The sequence below is a fragment of the Penicillium rubens genome (genome assembly GCF_028828025.1).
Source record: "Penicillium rubens strain IBT 27055 chromosome Unknown utg000003l_segment0_segment0, whole genome shotgun sequence".
In the NCBI taxonomy this organism is placed as follows: Eukaryota; Fungi; Ascomycota; class Eurotiomycetes; order Eurotiales; family Aspergillaceae; genus Penicillium; species Penicillium rubens.
The window spans coordinates 2,095,023-2,117,453 of record NW_026890601.1 but is presented as its reverse complement, the minus strand read 5'-3'; the positions used below and the strand labels follow the sequence as shown (position 1 = coordinate 2,117,453).

The window sequence follows — 22,431 nt, the reverse complement described above, 5'->3', positions numbered from 1 at the left end:
TTTCTCTTTCCCTATATTACCCTGTTTTTCTGCTTTGTTGATCATTACTGACACCCCCCGGAAGTCTATTTAGCTATAGGTAGTTTCTCGGTCGCTCTCTACATTTCTTATTTTCAACATGTCGTCCCCTTCGCCCTCTCTGCGGAAGAGAGGCGGAAAGAAGGATGTTTACACCGCATTGCCCTCTGACGATACCTCGACACCCGTGTCGGTGCCGGTCAAACAGAAGTCGGAATGGGACTATTGGCTGGCCATAGTGATTCTCACCCTTCTGGCTTTCGCGACACGGTTCTACCGCCTCGATTACCCCAATGAGGTTGTATTCGATGAGGTTCATTTCGGCAAGGTAGGAGGTCCAATGCCTCCTGTGGTGACACAATCTCTACGGAAAAGGGGGGCCCTTTGACTAACATTGATATGACTTGTCTAGTTCGCTTCTTACTACCTTCAACGTACCTATTTCTTCGATGTGCACCCGCCTTTTGGAAAGCTGTTGTTTGCCCTCATGGGTTGGCTCGTGGGCTTCGATGGGAGCTTCCTGTTTGAGAACATCGGCGACTCTTACATCGAAAACAATGTGCCCTACCTCTCCCTCCGTGCCATGCCGGCTACTCTCGGTGCCTTGACAATTCCCGTGGTGTTCCTCATCATGTGGGAGTCTGGCTACTCCCTGCCAGCGTGTGTGCTGTCTGCCGGTCTGATGGTGTTTGATAACGCACACGTGGGTGAGGACCGCCTGATCCTTTTGGACGCGACCCTCGTTCTGTCAATGGCACTCAGTATCTTGTGCTACGTCCGTTTCTACAAGTTGCGTCACCAACCGTTCGGCCGGAAGTGGTGGAAATGGCTTCTCCTGACCGGCTTCTGCATGAGTTGTGTCATCTCCACCAAATACGTCGGTTTCTTCACTTTCGTGACCATCGGCGCGGCGGTCCTCATTGACCTGTGGAACCTCCTGGATATCAACCGCGAGCAGGGAGCGCTAAGCATGATCAGCTGGGGCAAGCATTTTATTGCTCGCGCTGTTGGATTGGTCATCATCCCCTTCATGTTCTACTTGTTCTGGTTCCAGGTCCACTTCGCTATTCTCAACCGGTCTGGCCCCGGTGACGACTTCATGACCCCTGAGTTCCAGGAGACTCTGAGTGACAACCAGATGACCGCTCAGTCCGTTGGCATTCAATACTTCGACACCATTACCATGCGCCACAAGGACACTAAGGTCTTCCTCCACAGCCACTGGGATAAGTACCCCCTGCGTTATGACGATGGCCGTATTTCCAGCCAGGGCCAGCAGGTCACTGGCTATCCCCACAACGACACCAACAACCAGTGGCAGATCCTGCCGGCCGAACCTCTGGCTGATTCGTCTGAGCCCAAGAGCGTGCGCAATGGCGACATCATCCAGCTCCGTCACATTGGAACCGAGAGTTATCTCCTGACTCACGATGTTGCATCTCCCTTCTTCCCCACCAACCAGGAGTTCACTACAGTCTCCCAGGAATTGGCTGATGGTGAGCGCCACAATGACACCCTGTTCGAGCTCAAGATCGAGTCGGGCAAGACTGCCCAGGAGTTCCGTACTCTTGCTAGCTTGTTCAAGCTGGTCCACGTCCCAACCAGGGTCGCTTTGTGGACACACACAACCCCTCTGCCCGAGTGGGGTTACAAGCAGGCTGAAATTAACGGTAACAAGAATATCCTCCAGTCCAGCAACATGTGGTACGTTGAGAACATCGAGAACTTGGCGGAGGATAGTCCTCGCCTGGTCAAGGAGGAGCGTAAGGTCAAGACCCTGCCTTTCCTGCGCAAGTACTTCGAGCTGCAGGGTGCCATGTTCCACCACAACAACGCTCTCACCAGCAGCCACCCCTATGCCACCGAGCCCTTCCAGTGGCCTTTCCTGTTGCGGGGTGTGAGCTTCTGGACTAAGAACGATACTCGTGAGCAGATCTACTTTTTGGGTAACCCTATTGGATGGTGGATTGCCAGTAGTATTCTGGCCGTGTTTGCCGGCGTTGTTGGTGCTGATCAGCTTTCGCTTCGCCGTGGTGTTGATGTGTTGGAAGAAAGTAAGTCGAAAAACCAAACATCCTACTCTTTTTTTTCCCTTTTTTTTTTAGGTTCCAATAATTAACACATGTTCATCAGTTTGGGGCCCCGGTACGCGTTCGCGTCTGTACAACAGCACCGGTTTCTTGTTCCTGTGCTGGGCTGCGCACTACTTCCCCTTCTGGCTGATGGGTCGCCAGCGCTTCCTGCATCACTACCTGCCCTCGCACCTGGCGTCCACCATGGTGTGTGGTGCACTGATTGAATTCATTTTCAACCTGCAGCCGCTCGATCCCCGCACTGCACTTCCCCCTGTGGATGATCCCTCGGGCAAGTCTAAGGCGCGGTCTCTCAGCAGTCTGCGCCGGTTCATCACAGCCAAGGAACGCATGGGCTGCAGGTCGCTCATCGCAGGCTGGATTGCCACACTTATCATTCTAGCTGCAACCATCTGGGGCTTCATTTTCTATGCGCCCTTGACTTATGGTACCCCCGGCCTCGATGTGGCGGGCGTCAATGCGCGCAAGTGGCTGAACTACGACCTGCACTTTGCCAAATAAGCTCCTCGTAGACCTTGTTGGTCCAATGCGAGAGAACAGCTCCATTCGAGACGATGGGCTGAACTGAAATTGCAAAGTCGCAATTTTTGTAAGATAACTTATAATCCGTGATAAAAGGCGGGGGAGAAGGTGTTTTTTTCTTTGCGCGATTGAAAACATGATGCGGGATGGATATCGGCCTTTGGTATCATTTTGAAACCATTATGTATGTGCATGCATGTGTGGCCATTTGAGTTCCCTTTTTTTTCTCGGTCCCGATGTAGGACATCTTCCGTGTCTATTAGAATATCTCTCAGTCGAGTCCTGTGTCACTATTGGTGGTACAGGATCATCAGCCGACCGTGTAAGCTCTCCAATACACTGATCCAGGTTGTATTGTGCTGGAGATGCAGATGCATGTATGTGGATCTGTCGATAGGAGATAGTGCCAGAAGAATGTGCTGTCGATCGTGATCGACTTGACACGTGACGACGATCAGTTGACATGTGCGCATCGCATTGGAGCAGACGAAAATCTCATGTTTCGTGTATACCGTCCTCAAAGTATAAGTTAAAGTACTTTTTATTAAGGTGTTTAAGGTGTCTTTTTCTCTAGATTAGTATTCTAGACTGTGTGCATATTGCCTCGGATCCCTTTGCCTTCTGACATTCTTTGGCTTTGCCTTTTCATAAATTCTGGGTTTATTTTTAGACAAAGAAACAGCCCACTGTTGATTGTACAAAGACACTTCCCACTTACTATGTATAGTAAAACGGTTTCACATTGAAGTGCTATGAGATCATGGACTTGGGCCCAATCTTTAATAAATAAAAGCACATAATACTCCGTACGGAGTAGTATTAGTTATTAGTATTATTAGTATTACTAGTCTACGAAGGTACAAATAATCCTCTAGAATGCCAATATAGTCAAAATACTCAGACCACGTCTGGACCGATAAGGGACTAGACTCAGTAGCGTCTTCTCTTTTTTTTGCCTCTTCTACTACGTACACATTCTCTCTTTTGCTCTCTTTTTTCTCTCTTTTTCATTCTTTACTCCCCTTTGGTGGTTTTTAGGGTCTCTCCACTCCCATCTTCAGCTCTTATTGGTGTGTTCTTTTGACAGAACTGAAACGGACATTTCCGCGTCTCACCCGATACTTGTACTTATGGTGGGTTCAAATTCTTTTTCAAGAGGGAAAAAAAGGAAAGAAAAAGAAGAAAAAAAAAAAAAAAGAAAACACATATTCGAGGCCCTGCAAGGAATCTGAGAATAATTATCCAATTTGTTCCAAAGGTTGTGAGATGCCATCGGATCGGACACATGCAAGACAACCCACTCTGTGGATTCCTGCCGGGCCTTTCATCGCTACTCCGTTGACAAACCCATGTTGTGCTTCGTCTATTTCTGAAAGTTTCTGACTGACTTCAATTCTTTCTTAGCTTATCCCCTAATCTTTGCTTTGTTTACCCTCGATCGTTATAATCTATTTGGACTGATCGCTTCTTCGGGCATCGCTTGCATTCGACACATCACCCTCAGAGGACACACAAGGATCGTCAAACCTTAATGAGATAGCTGCCCCCTAACGCACTGGCCGGTTATTCAAACACCAGCCCGATCTATCAGAACATTGAAGTCGCTCCCATGCCTATGAAGCTGCCCAAAAGCTTTACGAGGCGGAAATCGTCCGGCAACGTTTTAGACGACGTGGAAACCCCTCACCAACCCTCCTTTCGAGTCTTCGAGCGCCCAGGGCCTCATCGATCCATGACAGATGGAGCGGCGTTGACCAAGCCGCTGAGTGAGGGCCATATGGTACCGTCGATGATGGAGGATCCCGATAACATTTTTGCGGAGAGAGAACGACCCCTGGACAAGAGCCGGTACGATCGCCCTTCGACCATGGATTCTCTCAGGAGACGACTGACTGGGAACCGTGATAGCGGTAACTACGAAAGTTCTACGTCAACCAGGCTAAGCTCGTCATCCACCCTCCCATCATCGACCGAAGTCCCGCCGCCCGACGAGACCCAATCCCCGCATTCCAGGATCCATGATGTACCAGCTCCGCCACCGCTCACAAGTGCACTGCGCGCCGCAGGACGAACTTTCTCGTTCGGTGGTCGATTCAGCAAGTCAGGACCCCAGGTACCTCGGCAACAAACACCAGATGCCGCGAAGAATCGCCCGGTAACGGGCAGCACCGACAGCACGGCCACTCCACCCAAGCTGCCCGATACAGACTTCGCTCTCAGCTCGCAAGACGATTTTAACAAGATGTTTGAGAATATGGATGCGCGAGAGGGTTCAGCAATACGGGAGTCATCCCCTAAACCGGGCAAGGTAAGACCTATTATCGTTCGTCCAGGTAAGGATGCAGTGCTGATAGTATCGCAGTACTCCTCGTCTCCGCCGACGCATGTTCTGCCCGAGTTCCAAAAAAGCAGAGCTGCCGCACCCGCCGCGGTTAACACAGATCGATCGACTGCTGTCGAGTCACCCCCTTACTCCTGGGATCGTCGCCCGTCCGAAGAGGGCTTGCTACGTGACCCGCATTCTCCGCCCCTTAACCAGAGCCAGTCTACCCTCGATACCGTTGTTGGTTTCCGGAAGCTTTCGCCGTCTCCCAACCAGTTCGCTGAGGCCACTACTTCACATCGTTCCTTGGAGCGCCCGCGGGGAACTGAGAGAGGAGGACTGCGCAGGAGTGGGATATATTCGGCCAAGGGGGAATCTGCACTCTTTGACGACGAAGATGCCAAAATGGTCCGACAATCTATCCTGTGGAGCAAAGAAGGCGCTTCGCCGTGGGCTGAGGATAGCTCCTCTGGTGGAGCCCCCTTGATTGATAAGGGCAAAGCACCCAATTACTCTGGCCAAGTAAACCCAGAAACTGATAATATGTTCCAATCCCGCGGTTCGCCCGCTCTGGCCGACAGATTGGATCCCTCTATTGCGGATCATGCGCGGTTGGCTGTGCAGTACGCAGATACTCTCCCCAAGTCAACTTCTCCGGGTAACAAGGTGATGACTCCATCTCAGTTCGAGCACTATCGCCAGCAACAGGAGCTTCGACGTTCCAATAGCGATGCGACGAAGAGCGATGAAGAGTCTGACCATGAGGAGTTTGACGACGAAGAAGATGCGGTGGAGAAGCAACGTGAGACGGAACGCCAACGACGAAAGCAGGAGGCTCATCTCTCTGTGTATCGCCAGCAGATGATGAAGATCACTGGCCAGCAAGCACCTGTGCAATCGCTACGTCCGGTCATGAGTGGAGCTAGCAATAGCACGCCCAATTTGCACCCCAGCCGCCAGTCTGTACTAGGCGAGAAGTCCACCAGTGGAAAGAGTAGCGAGGAAGAGGATGACGATGTACCGCTTGGGATTCTGGCCGCACACGGCTTCCCCAGTCAGAACCGCCCACCAACCCGCCTGAACAATGTCAGCTCCAATCCTAACCTTCGCGCATCCATGCAACCGCCGTATATATCATCTTCCAGCTCTGTTTCGGGGGCCGACCCCAACGGCAGCCGAGGCGGTCTGCCCCCTTTCGCGAGGAACTTGCCGCGAGATCCTTACTTCGGTGCAGGTCTGGTTAACAACTCCAACCGTGAATCGTTGGCGTTCGGAGGCGGTTCGGTATATGGAGGATCTTCTTCCCCAGCACCTCCTTCTGGGGGTCTTGTTGGTGTTATAGCAAATGAGGAGCGGGCGCGAGCGATGCGCAGAGGAAGCCCGAACACACAAGCCATGCATGAAATGGGAGGAGTGCCTCGGCCATACTCCATGATGCCGCCGCCGCCGCAGCAAAACGTTACCGCTGGGGAACAAGCTTCTATCCAGCTCTCACAGCAGATGGCCACCATGATGCAGATGCAAATGCAGTGGATGCAGCAAATGATGCAAATGCAAGGTGGGCAGGGTCAACCTATGATGCAGAGCATGCCAATGCCTCCTATGATGATGCCTGGTGGAGGCATGGCCATGCCTCCCATGGGCCCTCCTTCTATAGCAGGACCCCAATCCATGACTGGCAATCCAAACTTGCGGCCTATGTCCATGCCTGCATCATCCGTTCTGAATGTTCCGCCCTCGCTTCCACCCCACATCGACCAGCGTACGATGAGCATGCTTGACCCCAACATTTCTCGAGGGACTGGCTCGCCCATGCCGAATCTCTCCGGCAACCCATTCCGTCCCAGTACCGGATATGCCCCGTCAATCGCTCCGTCGGAGCGCAGCACCGCGGGCATGGCGTCTCGTTACCGGCCAGTGTCAGTCATGCAGCCCGAATCGAATTACGCAGTGGCATCCTCGACAAACAAGCCCTTCGGTGACGAAAACCACAACCCGATCGCTCAGTCGCACATTCCGAAATCGCATCTCGCCACTGTGACCGTCCGCCCTGTTTCACGGAGCACCGGCACTGAAAATCGAAAGCCCGGCTCCGACGAAGAAGAGGACGACGACGAGGCCTGGGCTGACATGGCGAAGAAACGCGAGAAGAAGAAGAGCAGCTGGAAGATGAAGCGAGGGACGTCTTCTTTCGGGGATCTGCTGAGCGCTGTGCACTAAGTCCCTGCTTCTGTCTTCCATCCTTTATTCCTTTAATCTTTCCACAACTCGATCATGAAAGCGTGCTTACATTGCATCTGAAAAGAAATCTGTCCGCGTTACGCTGTATAGCCTGCCTCTTTCTTTGCATTTCCATTTCCGCTTCCGTCTCCTAATATCCCCCGCTCTCTCTACGACATGACATATGACGCACATACCATCAACTGAGAGAAGGGCTTGCCGTGCCATTTGGATATGGGCTCGATAATGCATCCCTAGCCCTCATCTCGCATCTTGTATGTCACTCCTCGTTCCCTGCCCCGGGATTTCTTACCATCGTGTCATGGTAATTCCGGCCTGGGCACAGGGATCAGACATTTACAAGTATGAACATATGCTTTCCTTGTCCTTTAGTCTATTTTTGATTTTTGAGTTCGGAGCTCTCCTCTTTGCTTTTTTTTCTGCTTTCTTATGATATCGGTGCGGGAAGAGACATGGCGTTATTTATCTGATAAGTTTCTACCTCTTTGTTTTTTCTTTTCCAGCTTTTAGTGTGTTTTGCATTGTCTTCTCGACAGAGCGCTCTGCATTTACTTGACTCCCTTAATACATTTCGGGCCTTGTGGCCGTTATACCTGGTCTTTCCATTGTTATTTCTTTCTTTTCTTTTCCTCAGGCTTCGTGTCTGCTGCTTCAGTGGGTTGTATATCTTACCATAGCGTAGATCTGGGTCAAGATGGGTTCTCCATATAGTACCGCTAATATATGTCATGTCATATCAAGCTCGATCGCGTGCGCATAACTTAGAAAGCTACGTGCTGTGAGCGAGTGCAATCGTGAATTTGGCTTGGTTTACTAGGTGGAACTATGTATAAGTTGGTTGTATGCTCGATTTCAGCAAACCCCTCTGAAATGTTGGGCCAAACCTTTGTAACCAGATATACCGCCCTCCAAATTCTGCCGGTTCTGCCATTCTAAAATCCTAATATAGTTAGCGTGTAGACACATGATCCAGCACTAAGGTATGTACCTAAGGAGACTACCAAAAGGACGACTAAAATGACGTATAAAAAGACTATTGGAGAAGACTACGGCCGTATTAGAGGCCGACTACATATTACAGCTGTATGTTTTATGTTTGAAAGGGAGGCGGCATGTAGGGCGGTATATGTAGGTACAAAGCGTAGCCCAATATTTCAGAGGCCACACTGTACTTATGTCAACACATGTACCTTCTGCATTCCATTGACGAACATACACATGCTATAGCGGTGTAGGTGTGGGCAAATAGATTTCGAAGCACCGGCACTGTGTTATCTCGAAGTGAGATGAAGATAACCGCCGGGATGTATACGGTCACGTGATAGCATACATCAGAGGGATCACATGATCGATATCGATATCGATATCGATATGTACCACGATATCTTCATCACTCAACGTCAACATCGAAGAAACAGACAGGTACGAAGTCAAGGTTTAAATAACGACCTCAAGTGTAACCTCTCGCTGGGTTCCTTTGTCTGAAGTTATTTGCTATCGATAAGCACCCTCAAAAGTGTATTACGAAATCCCGCGCGTTTTGATCGCTCTTGTCTTTACAAGTCAAAACGCAGTGGACTGGCCATCTATAAATAGGGCTTGAAACTACGTCGAGCTTCTCGTTCCTCGTCAACTCTCACTTCCGCAACCCTTGGGTCCACATATAGAAGCATATCATCTATACCGATACAGCTATCTTCCAACATTGCCCTCAAACCCTTTGGCCTTTATTTTTAAAGCTTTCTTGCCACTATGAATGCTCCAGACCGGTGAGTCCATGCCAGCGTTTCTGAAAATTCTGAGGTTTTGTTCATTTTGAGCTCCTCCGGCGAAGTTTGTTGTACGTTGAATACTCGATCTTCGATTTCGGTTGGATATCAACCTTGGAAATGTACTGCAGAACATCTTCCCCGGATTCCGGGGTAAACCGCGCGTTGGCTCTTCAATTTCTCATCAATTTGGGAAGGAAGGAAGGACATCGACGGCGAGGATGGCACCTTCTTCGCAACGTTGCTCCTGCCCTGGCGCGCGCTGCATGTTCATTTATCCTCTGCCCAGCACAATGTCTTTTCCCTCTGTCATCCTCTTTTCCATCGTGGACTTTCATCCCGTTGTGTACTGCCATCCTCTTGCTTGCTCTTACTTCTTTATTTCATCATCTCTGTTTGTGCAATCATGCCTCAGAGCCCTGCCATTGTCACGGCCACTGCGGCTATTGCCAGAGAGCGTGCTGGTCGCATTGGCCCGGGTCGCCATCCGCGCCATCTTCGCCCTGTGCTCCCTGATGACGCTCCGGACGTGTCAGTTGAATCGACTCACGGATTACCACTTTTGTTTCCCTCTTTTTGTCCCTTTTTTGCGTTCTTGTGTCTCGTTTTTCATCCGTGGGCCATAAGCTGACCAAGGTCATGAATATAGTTATGAAGCCATCCTGCTTGCTCCCGGCGAAAACAAAATTGATGTTGAGGTCGATACCCGTAAGTCATCCTGGCCAATGTAGATGGCGTATTCCCACTGACTGTATTTCCCTAGGCCTTCCTTCCGCCGCCATCTTTACTTTCCACAAGGAAGACCACACGCTTGGCAACATGCTGCGCCAGCGTCTCCTGAAGACTGCCCATGTGATCTTTGCTGCTTACCGCGTAAGCAACCTGCTATATGCACATGGTGTTGGAAAGATACTAACAACAATCCATTAGGTTCCTCACCCGCTGACCCCCGAGTTCCAGCTGCGTGTCCAGACTGACGGCGAGATCACCCCTCGTCAGGCCGTCATCAATGCCTCCCAGGCTCTGATCAAGGACTTAGGTATCTTATCTCGAGAATTTACCAAGGAGTACGAGCTTCGCAAGGCTGCCAACGCCGCCAATCAGCAACAGCAGCAGAACACCGTTGAGTAAATGGTCAAGGGTGATACCCAGTCACCATCCGTCTTCTTTTCTGAGGTCTGAAAATCTGGCGCATGGAGCAGTTATGGTTTTTTATGCCTTGCATTTCTTTTCTTTTTCGTTTTCGATCTGGGGAATCATGGGCGCCCCTTTTTTTTTTTTACGGGCGCGTTTTCTTTTCTTTTTGCTTTTTGCAGTTTCTGAGAGGCTCAGTTATCCCCATCGTTCAGCGGATGCCGACAAATTTACAAGTATAAAGCTTTAAATCATCATCACTTGTATCCACAACCCAGTATTCCAGACGTAGATCCAAAAATATCCCGAGCACATGACTAAGCGCCCGATGAGGTTAGCGCAGGTGCGTCCCCGTCCAGCAACGGCGTCATTCGCATCCTCCTGAGACTCAACTCACTTACTACTTTGCATTCGTTTTTCTTGTCAATTTCTTGTTGGCTTTACTGCATCCTTTTGCTCATGCAAGCGCGGTGTCTCTGATGTTTTCCTCGTCGAATAATTTCCTCGGGGGTGGTGCCACTGGCCGTCCCGGCCAGGCACCATTCATGCAACAGCAACAACAACCCCCCTATTCGCAATTCCCCCAAGGCCAGCAGCCGCCATCAATCCAACAACCTCAACCGACTGGATTTGCTCCGCAGCCCACTGGTATTGCTCCACAGCCGACCGGATTTGCCGGCCAGCCCTCCCCGTTCGGTAGCTCGCAGCTACAGCCTCAAGCCACCGGATTCCCCGCAGGACAGCTTCAGCCGCAATTCACTGGCTTCCCCGGTGCCGCGCCCCAGCAACCTCAGCAGCCGCAAGCTCAAAGCTTCCAGCAACAATACACTGGATACCCTCCTCTAAACCAAGCACAGCAGCCTCCTCCGGTGCCGCAGATACCAACTCGATTCAAGACCTCTAGCGATATCGCAAACTCCTTCCAAGATGCTGCTGGATCTGGGGCGCCTCCTCAGGTGCCGCCAAAGACAGGATCAAAGATCCCGAGCATTCGGCTTTCTTTTATCACGGCGCAGGATCAGGCGAGGTTCGAGCAGCTCTTCAAGTCTGCGGTTGGCGATAGCAAGACAATGGATGGTAGGTTTCCGTACACCCAGTGGGCCCCATGTTATGGCTTGGATGGTAGTACTGACTGGTCACAATAGGCGACAAAGCAAGAGATCTTTTGTTGCGCTCCAAGTTGTCGGGCGCTGATCTTTCTAAGATCTGGGTCTTGTCTGATACCACTAAATCCGGACAGTTGCTATTCCCCGAATTCGCATTGGCTATGTACCTCTGCAACATTCGTCTGACCGGACGCGATCTTCCTTCTTCCCTACCCGAGACGATCAAGAACGAGGTTTCTAGTATGGTTGACATCATCTCATTCGATGTTCCCGATACACAGCCGCCGCCGGTCCAACAACGAACAAACGTCCCCAACTTCGATGCGCCACTCATAGAGAACAAGTCGACACCCCCAGTTGTTCAGCAACCCGTTCCGCAGCAACCTAACAATGCCACGCTCCTGTCGCAGCTGACCGCACAGCCTACTGGGTTCTTCCCCCAGCAGACTGGTATCCAGCAGCCCAACCAGACGGGCTTCCCGGGCCAGAACCAGTCTCAATTCCTGCAGCCTCAGCAGACAGGTTTCATGACTAACCCGCAGGCTACTGGATATACCGGCCCTCGGCCTCCGATGCCGCCTATGCCTACTGGTTACGGGTCGAACCTCAGCCCCGCCCAGACCGGTGGAATGCAAGGCCTGAGTGTGCAGCCTACAGGTCTGGCAGCGCAACCTACGGGCATGCCAGGTCAATGGGGATTCATCAACACCCCAGCGCAGGGTCTGCCCAACATCGATGCTATGAAGCAGCAGCTCATGCCGCAGCCTGGGCGTGAAGGCGGGTTCAGTGCTGTTGGCCTTTCAGGAAATGCCACAGTTGCCTGGGCAATTACGAAGGAGGAGAAGAAGATTTACGATGAACTTTTCCGCGCATGGGACGGTTTCCGCAAGGGCTTCATCAGTGGCGAGACTGCCATCGAGATCATGGGCCAAAGTGGTCTGAATAGAAAAGATCTGGAACGGATCTGGACCCTGGCTGATCCCCATAACCGCGGCCGACTAAACATGGATGAGTTCGCCGTGGCTATGCACTTGATCTACCGTGCTCTGAATGGGTACCCAGTTCCCAGCCGTCTACCACCCGAGCTTGTCCCTCCTTCTACGAGACACTTAAATGACTCTATCGGTACCGTCAAGTCTCTGCTCTCTCAGGATGCTGAAACTCGCAAGGCTACCGGGGCGTTCCTGCAGCCCCAGAAGACTGGTGTCAGCTACCTTAAAGATCACTCATTCCGTGGTGGTGCAGCAGGCGCTTCTGGGGCTGGCCGCAAGGATGCAACGATGTTCAAGAACAATGACTCCGCCGGTGGATACCGCTCTAGTGCACGTCGTCGCGTTGGTAACGAGGCTCGTACCCCGTCACCAGCCGCCTCCGGCGCGTCAGATGAGGAGTATTCTGTGGAACAGCTGCACAAGAAGATCCGCGAAGCCAAAGTTATGATTGACGCTGCCGACTTCGAGGACGAGAACCGAGCCGAGGATGATGATGCTCTAGACCGCCAGGATCGCCGTGAGGCAGAGAGTCTCATGGACCGTATCCGGCGTGTGCAGGACGATCTCGATACCCACCCCAATGCTGCCTTCCGCCAAGTGGACAGTGGAGCAGATCGCAGGGCTCTTCGTCGCCAATTGCAGTCTTTTGAAGATCAAGTTCCCCAGGTTGCATCTGATGTGCGTCGTCTTGAGCGTGAAATCGCCGATGCGAAGCTCGAACTCTTCCGTCTCAAGGATGCCAAGGCACACCCCGGTGGTGCCTCTAACATCATTGGCACTGGCCCTGGCGGTACTGTGACTGAATCAGATCGAATCAAGGCTCGCGCGCGTGCACGTATGCAAGCCCGGGCTGCCGAGCTTGCTGGGCGCCCTGCACCCGCGACGGAAGATGACGATGGCCAAGCAGCTCGTCGTCTGGAGTCTGAGAGCACTAACGTGAAGATGGAGCGGGAGCGCAATGACACCATGACCCGCGACGTTGAGGAAAGTGTCCGTGACTTCGCTCGCAGTTTGGAGGACAGTCTCCGGGAAGAAGGCCAGAACTCCACACGTGAGCATGAGAAGCGTCGTTGGGAAGAGGCATTGGGAGTTGAGGACGTCATCCGCGACTTCATCTACGACCTGAGCCGCAATGCGCGAACAGCGAATATTCGCAAAGAAGAGTATGTTATTCTCGCCAATCAAAAAGAGTGTCCATTACTGACAATCCATAGGCGAGAGAGACCTTCCCCGGATGTGCAATCTCGAGCATCTCCAGCGGCTGAATCTGCCGCTGCGCGCCCTTCGATGCCCCCGTCCGTGGACTCCTCAAGCTCTCTTCCGGGTAGCACGCATGAAGATCGTGTGGCAGCTGCTCGAGAGCGTGCACAGAAGCGTATTGCTGAGCGCATGGCTGCTGCTGGTCTGAAGCCCAATGACGCTACTGAGACCCTTGCGCAACGCCAGGAGCGTGAGAAGAAGGAGCGCGAAGATCGTGTCAAACGCGCCGAGGAAGAGGATGCTAAGCGGGAACAGGAGAGACAGCGTCGCCTCGCCGAGGAACGGGGCGGTCCTAGTGAGGCAGCTCCCAAGGCTGCAGGCAAGAAACCACCACCGGCGCCGCCCACTCGCAGGGCTCGGACGGACAGTGCCGGCCAAGCCGATGCCAAGAAGGAAGAGGAATCCAAAGCGGACCAGGCTGCCCGTGAGCAGGCTATCAAGGAAGAGCAAGAGGTGCAGGAGGCAGAGACTAAGCGTCTAGAGTGAGTAATCCACAGCGGATAAAGACAAAAGTAGTGGGCTTGGCTAATACATTTACAGGGGTGAGGCAAGCCAACGGGAGCTGGAATTCCAACGGGAGAAGGATGCCCAAGCCGAGCGACTTCGTGCTCTTGAGGAACAAGTCCGCCAGGGCAAGATTAAGAAGCAGGAAGAGAAGCGCCGCAGGGAAGAGGCTAGCCGACAGGCCAAAGAGCAGGAAGCTATGCTTGAAGCCCAACGCGTTGAACTGGAGGCGGCTAAGGAACGTGAGCGACAGCTGCAGCGTGAACTCGAGGGCCTTGACGAGTCATCGTCCGATGACGAAGGGCCTGCCGACATTACGCCCCAGTACAGCACACCGACGCAGAGCCAGATTCTCCCTACCCCGCCTCCCGTGCCCACGATAGCTATTCCTGAACCTGCCGCCCCCGAAAGTGTGCCGAGCGAAGTGAGCTCCCCCGAAAGCAGCCGTGGTGTTCCTGCGGTCGCGCCCGATGCTGAGTCCAAGAACCCATACTTCAAGCACAAGGCTCAGCCTTCCGAACCCACCCAAGCGACCTCGCCGCCAACCACAGCTCAGTCTACGAACCCCTTCCACCGTTTGACCCAGCCAGAACCTATCAAGCCCACCTTCACCGGTGCAGCCCCCCTGGAACGCAAGACTCGTGCTCGCCCCGAGGAAGACGATGACTGGTCCGCTGCTGGATCCGAGGTTGATTCGTCTGATGATGAGGACGACCGTCCAACTGGTGGCAGCGCCAAACAACTTGCCAGCATCCTGTTCGGCACTATGGCGCCTCCACGTCCTCTGAGTGCTATGGACGAAGACGTGTCTCCCTCGAAATACACTACCCCGGTACAGGAAAGCCCTGTTGCACCTCCGCCCCCACCCCCAGCGACTCTGCCTCCTGTTCCTGCTATACCAAGCCCTAGCGACTCCGCCTCCCCACCAGCCGCTCCATCTGCAGTACCTCCCCCTCCCCCCCCCTCCGCCTCCCCCACCAGGGGGAGCTGGTGCTCCTGCTATGCCTCCGCCCCCGCCCCCTGGCGGAGCCCCCTCTGCTCCCCCGCCACCCCCTCCAGCTGGCATCCCGCCTCCACCTGCTCCCCCAGCTGCTGCCGGTGGCGCTGGCCGAGGCGCCCTCCTTGCGTCTATCCAGCAAGGCAAGTCCCTGAGGAAGACTCAAGTGAATGACCGTAGCACCAGCTCATCGGCTGGACGCGTGCTGTGAAGATGGAATTGGGCACTCTTTTGATTTTCGTTTTGAGACTACATACTGTACAGATGCAGAGTTGACGGGAAAGACATGACCGTACCTACATGATTGGAGGGTAAGGTGACGAGGTCAGCGGATAATGGGAGGGTAGTTAGCGAGTAGTTAGCTGTTTCCGTACTTTTCTTGGAATACTCATCGGTTTTGTTTATTTTCATCATACCCTAACCTCTGCCCAAATCTTCCAATGCTTCATTCCAGGGGCTGTTTCAACCCCCTGGAGCCTTAAACACGTCTGATTCATTGACTACTGCAAAGATACTGCTGGGGCTACTCCAGTCTGGTCGAACTAACATTACTATCTACCTACGTAGCTTAGGTACATATACACCTGCCAGGGCTCATGGACTACCCGAAACAACTGCATAAGTTACCTACAGAATCCCTATGTCGGATATTTTTGTCACAAACCAAATTGTCAAACGGGGATATGGTCTCCGTTAGGCCATGTACAGTAACCTTGGTTTTTTTGTTGGTCGAATGGAATAATGCCGTGATTTTATTCCATTACAAATTCTTGTGTGTTGGCTGTTATACTCCATAGTATATTGTGATTTCTGCCCAATGAGTACAAATGGCGTTCAATTGTGCACGATCAACGACAATCTTAAGACTAACAGAAATCCGGCACCGACAGACTAGGACAGAGGTGGGATACTCTGCTGGTTATGGAAAACATCATTCGGGTCTACCGCAGACTTGATCTGCTGCAGGCGATGCAGATTCTTGCCATAATACCCCGTCAATGCCTTGTCAGTTGATTGTCTGGGATCGACATTCCCCACGTACTGGCCGTAGTAGGCATCGGGTTGCCCACTAGTCAGAACTTCGCTCAGCCCATCCAGGAACTGCACCGTCGTGTCAGTCAGGTCTCCACTAGTCCTTCCAAAGGAGAACATAAAGTATGAAGCATCACGGTGATAGAAAGCTGTTTCTGATGCCGAGACGTCCCTCACCGCACCACCCAATGCGGCGAAAGTGACCGCGTACAAATCAGTACCATTCTTGGTCGTGGCCAAGTACTTGAAGACCTCCTCAGCAGCATCATCAGGTATGAGAGTCTGTTGATTGAAGACGAGAGATTTGGCATAGAAATGCGACGGGGAAGCAATCCCAGCTGCTTTAGTCTGAGCGCTTGCGGCGGCGGAGAAGTCGAAGAAGTTGGTATATGTTTTTATATGTGCGACGTCTGGCGCTACTTTGAAGTGGCTGCTGAGGTTAAAGGCCTCGAAGTCCTCCTGACTGCCAAAGTAAGCCCCACCCAGTATCATGCTATTCGCCGTCGCAACCAGATCGTAGGCCATGTGTTGGGGCAAAGAGCCACCGGCGAGCAATGACTGCCAAGTCAAGAATACTTCTGCGCGGGCTGCTGGATCTGTCCCCTCCCAGATATAAGAGTAAGTGACGCTGGATACGGGAACGGGCTCGGTGCGTATAGAAAAGTCGGTCACAATGCCAACGCTTGAAGCGGCACCACGCACGGCGAAGAAAAGATCCTCGTTGTGAGACTTGGATGCTCGGACGATGGATGAGTTGGCCAGAACAACCTCTACCTCCTCCACATAGTCGAGCAACAGTCCGTGCATTCGTGATGCCGCTCCGGCACCTCCAACAGTTGCGTGTCCACCGAGTCCCACCGTGAAGGTCGTCCCATGTGGAACATGTCGACCACCGTTGTTATACATGAGCTCGGTGACTCGGCCTAGGCGGTTACCTGGTCCCAATCTGGCAGTCCAGCTGGTTTCATCCATGCTGAAGTGCTGCAGATTGTCCAGATTCACAGACAGCTCGCCGGTGGTTGATCCATAGTTGCCATAGTTGTGTCCGCCGCTTTTCGGTTGAACTTTGATGTCTGAATCCACGGCACATTTGACGGCGGCTGCTACCTGCTGTGTATCCTGGGGCCAGACAATGGCGGAAGGGGTGGTGAGAAGATCGAAATTGTACGGCGCGACAAGAGTAGAATAGTTGGCTTGGTTTGGAAAGGCGACGGCGCTGCTGTTGCCACCCACTGAAGCCAAGAGACAGGTCGCAAATGCACTGGCGGCCTGCATTTTGAGATTGTAATTCTATAAAGCTAGGATTATTTCGTCATTGAACTCGTTGGGTTATATATGAGGCTCTTGTGCGCGGGAGAGTTCCGAGACCATTGTATAGCTACTTATAACTCCGAACTCCGTGGTCTTGCCTTGGGACAACTCCGAGGTCGAACGGGGACCAAAAAATATCCAGACAGTTGATCTACTCTTCTCCGCTGCAAGGAACAAGTTCGACGATTCTCATTGGCACGCACATTCCGGAACTATAAAACAGCCTCACTACGGAGTATTCTCAACTCCGGACACGAGATGAATCAATAATATGTCCACGGATATTTACAGACTAACCCGAAAGTGCAATCTTAAGCAAGTTCGACATACAGGATTCCTTTACCCTATCACACCTTGGCTTGATACCCCAATATCAACTATGTACACAGATACTGTATCTCAAAGACTAGAGCCGGGAAACTACTAGAAACACTTTGATAGACATAAATATTATTGCTAGTCTGTAAGGAGAACATGCACATTAGAGAGGTGATAATCAACTTCTAGGGACTCCGATGAGTTGAGTTGATTTAACAGTTAATTAACTATTTTCTAGGGCAGATATTGATATTTATATGCGGCGATCCTCCAATGATAGACCCCCAAGCCTTGGCCCTCCATTGATGCCGGACTAAGGGGCCCATTTCTAACAGCTCTCACTCAGAGGAAGAGTCCTTGTCCTTCTCTGTAGTAGTAGCAGCAGCTGTTTGCTGCAATTGCATCTTCCTCATCATCTCTGCCGCTTCGAATGAGTACTTGCACTTCATCCGGACCGCTTCACCGTAGCGATACATGATCAACGGGAATGGCATGCACAGAAGAGTCAAAAATGCTGGGATAGAGGAAGCCCAGTGAATTCCTAAATTGTGGTACATCTGTGTCGTGAAAAGAGGAAACACAGCGCCCACGACTGAGCGGAAGATGGCAGCTGCAGCCAGGACAGAGGCCGCATAGATGGTGTAAGTGTCGATCAAATAGTTCATGATAGGCAGGATGACCAGCACGCAGCCGAATCCAAACGGTGCAGACAGTATTATACTGACAGACCAGTGTATGCTGGGGTAGTTGGTCCAGGCAAAGGCGAACATGCCAATGGGGAGGGCAACACCTCCAACAATTGCAGGTGGAAGGCGAGATTCGGGGTTTGCAGATTTTGCCGCAAAAAGCTTCATGTAGCGGACGTTGTTGTCCCAGATGGCATAAACTAGGCCAAAGATGATGCCAACAGCAATTCCCAAGAACGCCAGTCCGCCGATGCCCACGCTCCAACCACGGTCCTCGTTGTACACGATGGGCATGGCACCCATGAACATATAGACCGTGCCGTAAATGATAGCCATGTAAACTGACGCTATCAAGACAATGGGCTCAAGGAACAAGAAGATCCAGGGACGGAACAAAGCACGCTTGAAGACTTCCGATGGCAGCTTCTTTCCCTGGTTCTTCTCCAAAACGCTCACGTAGATCTTGCCATCAGCTTTGGCCAGTTGATGTGTCCGTCGCTGAAGCAATACCGGGCCATATGTCTCAGGAATGAAGACGATTCCCAGAATGCCGACCACGCCAATGAAGATCACGCAGACACCCTGGACCCATCTCCACCCGACGCTCTCAGACACGAATCCGCCCACGATTGGCCCCAAGATGGGGCCGAGGAAGGGCGCAACGCAATAGATGGTCAATGCCAGACCACGCTGAGCAGGTGGGAAGAGATCAGCAATTGTTCCGCCAGAGTTGACGAGTGGAGAGCCGCCAAATGTGCCGGCAAAGAATCTCAGGATGAGGAGCGTGGCCACGTTTTGGCTGCCTGCGGACCCTCCTAGAAAGGCGACCATGGCGATGTGAGTGATAATCCACAGTATCTGTCTTCCGTACAGTTCGGACCTTAAGCCAATGTTAGCTGAATGTGTATAGTATGTGAATAGGATGGCACCATCGAAACGTACTGTGAAGCAACGTATGGTTAGCTGGGCTCCATGAAAATGCAAAATGGTTTAATGGCTTACCAAAGGACCCCATACGGCAGGACCAATCGCAAATCCGAGCACAAAGAGAGAAAGCCCGACAATGAAGACCTCGGTGCTGATGTCAAAGTCCTTGAAGACTTCATTTGCCGATACCGAGTATGCAGAGGAGGTAAAAGTAACGGCAAAGACCGAGAGGGTCGCAATGGCTGCAATGAACCACTTACGGGACTGACCCCAGTTCATCGGATTGCCGGGGTCGTCTTTTTGGAACTCCACGATGAATGGGTCATCTTCGGTGCCGGAGCCATCGTATAAGTGACCATTTTCAACCTCGCCTGTGTTGACAGGAGCCTTTGGCTCTGTATGAGACATGGATTTGTCTTAGCGGTGCAAGTGAGGAAGGGGAGAGATCAATACCACTGTATTGACTATGGACAAGGCTGAAAAAGAAGAGGGGAAGGGAGGAAGCTCCGTCTAAAAAATTGGAGAATATTAAGTGCATAGACTTAAATTCTAGGCTGTGTAGCAGGAGACTCTTCTTTTTTTCTCAAAGCGTTCGATCTATATAACGGCTTACCGGACGGCGGAGTTATTTACTGCGGAAGCCATCAAAGACGGACTGCTATTTCATTGGTTGACACATGGAAAATGGATGCACTTCTCATTGGCTGCTTTCGAGAATTGCGGGAAGTGAAAGCAGACTAGCGAATAACAGAGCTTTCCGCTGCGGGTCTATTGAAAAAGCGGCGAGTTATCTGATTGGCGAACTGCTGATTATCAATCAGGTAGATCCGGGGCCCTGATTGACGGGGCACTCCACTCTCCATCCCCAACTGTTCGATAAAGACGTGATGAATGAAGTGATAATTGATCAGCATACGCACTCGAAGCCTTTACGCAGGCAGAGGCTAAGAGTAACAAGCGCTTGCCAAGTATGTCGCTCGAGGAAGATCAAATGTGATGGTGCTCGGCCAGGTATCTCTCCCTTCATTGTTTCATTGACCTGCAGAGTTCGTGCATAAGGCTGACACATACCATAAAGCATGCGCCAGATGCAAGGCTAGAGGCAAGACGTGTGCCTATGGCCAAGGTGCCGTCGAGAAGCAGACAGTGCATAAACCTCGTGGGCAAGCATCATCAGTTCACATGCCTGTTCCTATGCTGGTGCCTCCCATATCTTCGGCACCTTCATTGGAGACTCCGCCAGAATCAGTGGCTGCGTCACCTCCCACGGTCGATTCAATACCTGTGTCTCACCATGTGAATGAAGATCCAGAGGCAGAGCCTGACCTGGAGAAAAACCGGGCATACTATACCGCACATGGGCGGTTTGCCGGCCAGGTCGCCGCTGCCATAAACGAAAGGGCAGGTCTCATTCCGGCCACCTGTAATCAGGTCCCACTGGTAGATGCGCCGCTATTTGGAGACCTCAACCTGCCTTCTCAATCTTGTGCCTTGTCTTCGTCGACCGAATTGCCTCCCCGGGCATATGCCGATCAGTTAATTGACATATACTGGCAACACGTTGACCCTATGGAGCCAGTTCTAGATCGCCAGCGTTTTCTTGAAAACTATGAAAAAGCATATTCAACACCCATAACACCACTCTGTGCAGACTACGACCTCTGGCTTGGTATCCTCAATGTAGTATTTGCTCTGGCAGTTCAAAGACAGGAACTCAATCCGCTGCACCAAAGAAACGAGGAAGCAAATCGATTTTTTCAGCGCGCATGGGTCCTGCTTCCAGCTGAGTCTATGCTATGGAAACCTGGATCACTCGAGCTCGTACAGTGTCTGATGCTGATGAATCGATACCTCCACTGCACCAATAACCAGCAGAAGACATGGACGACAGCAGGTCTGGCGATGCGAATTGCGCAAAGCATGTGCTGCCATCTCACCGAGACGCCCTTGTTGAAAGGCTCCAGTGACGACAAAGCCTTGAAACAGAAAGTATGGGCTAGCTGTGTTGCGCTCGATCGGTATGTCATCGAGTGATCGCTCTTCTATAGTATTCTCCAGCTGACCTCAGGTAGATGCATCTCCTGGTCATTGGGTAAGACGTCGGCATTGGTGCTAATTCCGTCCCCACCACCGAGTAGCCCCCAACAACTAGGTGAAAACGCGATGCATGATACCTTGGGATTAAGACTCCACGAAATCGGGAACCAAATTCAACTGGCACAGATACAGAATCGAACTAGTCTCGCAGCCAGATTCCGCCCTCCACTCCTATCTCAACAAGACGAGTACCATAACGCGGCATTGCAACTAGATGCATGTCTTCAAGATTGGGAAAATAGTATCCCCAGCGATTGGCAACCTCGGAACCTCAGAATGGTGACCGACAGGTCGTCTAGAGCTGAGAGATACTTGCTTCATCTCCGGTAAGCCAACAATCCCTTTATCCTCACCAAAATCGATTTTTATCGTTCTATGTAGCTACCTCCACCACCGGATCTTTCTATACAGACCCATGCTCGCCCGATTTTACGCGATGAAACCAGACACCCAGCCTTTACACAAATCACCCAGCCTAAGCCACCGACTCCTCCGTGAAAGCGCCAGCATGTGCATCGAAGCCGCGCAACAGGTGGCGTCATTAGTTAACGAGACGCTTGAGCCGGATGAGCCGATTGGACTCCTTCCGTGGTGGTACAGAATATACTACCTTCACATCGCGGGTGCCAACTTCCTCGCAGCTATGTTTCGATCGGAGCTATTCACAGATTCTGTTTCCCAGTCTTGGGAAAGTGTTATGCTGGCGCTCCGCGCTCATGAGCACTTGAGTCCTTATGTCCAGCAGTGCCTGTGGACGTTTGAGACCCTCGCAGCCAGGATCACGGGCAAGCCTTACCCCAGTATGGATGGCGGTGGGTGTGGTTTGATGGTAGACGGGTCTTCGGGAGTTTCATTCGACGACATTTTCAAGGATATCAATTTCGACTTTGACAATTTTATATTTGGGCCTGAGGACTTTGGAGAAGGGTTGGTTTAGTGGCAACTGACATTTGCCCTATTGTCGAGACTGGTACAAGCCGTAATGTGTAGAAATTCAAAGCAAATGTAAATCTACCTGTCCTAGAAGTGCTATCCACTTCATTCCATGAAGTTGTACGAATTTATTCATATAAAAGCTCCAGAGGAGACTTGAGAAAGATG

At 51.8% G+C, this 22,431-nt stretch overlaps 7 protein-coding genes across 7 annotated transcripts; 5 read left to right on the top strand and 2 right to left on the bottom strand.

Annotated features, from left to right (window-relative positions):
- Window positions 1-118: 118 nt before the first annotated feature.
- On the top strand, window positions 119-2,612 carry pmt4 (dolichyl-phosphate-mannose-protein mannosyltransferase; the record flags this gene model as incomplete). Its single annotated transcript, XM_002567516.2, has 3 exons — window positions 119-346; window positions 431-2,072; window positions 2,152-2,612. 3 exons carry the CDS (start codon window positions 119-121, stop codon window positions 2,610-2,612), a joined length of 2,331 nt encoding a protein of 776 aa, XP_002567562.2.
- Window positions 2,613-4,242: 1,630 nt separating this feature from the next.
- On the top strand, window positions 4,243-7,176 carry N7525_006995 (uncharacterized protein; the record flags this gene model as incomplete). The annotated part of the gene is made up of 1 exon (XM_002567514.2): window positions 4,243-7,176. The coding sequence occupies one exon, from the start codon at window positions 4,243-4,245 to the stop codon at window positions 7,174-7,176; it is 2,934 nt and encodes a 977-aa protein (XP_002567560.2).
- A 2,196-nt stretch (window positions 7,177-9,372) lies between these two features.
- N7525_006994 (DNA-directed RNA polymerase II core subunit RPB11) lies at window positions 9,373-10,097 on the top strand (the record flags this gene model as incomplete). Its single annotated transcript, XM_061213884.1, has 4 exons — window positions 9,373-9,497; window positions 9,616-9,674; window positions 9,730-9,839; window positions 9,897-10,097. The coding sequence occupies 4 exons, from the start codon at window positions 9,373-9,375 to the stop codon at window positions 10,095-10,097; spliced, it is 495 nt and encodes a 164-aa protein (XP_061068315.1).
- Window positions 10,098-10,579: 482 nt separating this feature from the next.
- Window positions 10,580-15,133, top strand: pan1 (actin cytoskeleton-regulatory complex protein PAN1; the record flags this gene model as incomplete). The annotated part of the gene is made up of 4 exons (XM_002567512.2): window positions 10,580-11,177; window positions 11,246-13,361; window positions 13,413-13,940; window positions 13,999-15,133. 4 exons carry the CDS (start codon window positions 10,580-10,582, stop codon window positions 15,131-15,133), a joined length of 4,377 nt encoding a protein of 1,458 aa, XP_002567558.2.
- A 717-nt stretch (window positions 15,134-15,850) lies between these two features.
- N7525_006992 (FAD-dependent oxidoreductase) lies at window positions 15,851-17,266 on the bottom strand (the record flags this gene model as incomplete). Its single annotated transcript, XM_002567511.1, has 1 exon — window positions 15,851-17,266. One exon carries the CDS (start codon window positions 17,264-17,266, stop codon window positions 15,851-15,853), a length of 1,416 nt encoding a protein of 471 aa, XP_002567557.1.
- Window positions 17,267-17,958: 692 nt separating this feature from the next.
- On the bottom strand, window positions 17,959-19,641 carry N7525_006991 (MFS transporter; the record flags this gene model as incomplete). The annotated part of the gene is made up of 2 exons (XM_061213883.1): window positions 17,959-19,164; window positions 19,309-19,641. The coding sequence occupies 2 exons, from the start codon at window positions 19,639-19,641 to the stop codon at window positions 17,959-17,961; spliced, it is 1,539 nt and encodes a 512-aa protein (XP_061068314.1).
- A 774-nt stretch (window positions 19,642-20,415) lies between these two features.
- Window positions 20,416-22,267, top strand: N7525_006990 (putative transcription factor; the record flags this gene model as incomplete). Its single annotated transcript, XM_002567509.2, has 3 exons — window positions 20,416-21,251; window positions 21,306-21,656; window positions 21,712-22,267. 3 exons carry the CDS (start codon window positions 20,416-20,418, stop codon window positions 22,265-22,267), a joined length of 1,743 nt encoding a protein of 580 aa, XP_002567555.2.
- Between the last annotated feature and the right edge of the window lie 164 nt (window positions 22,268-22,431).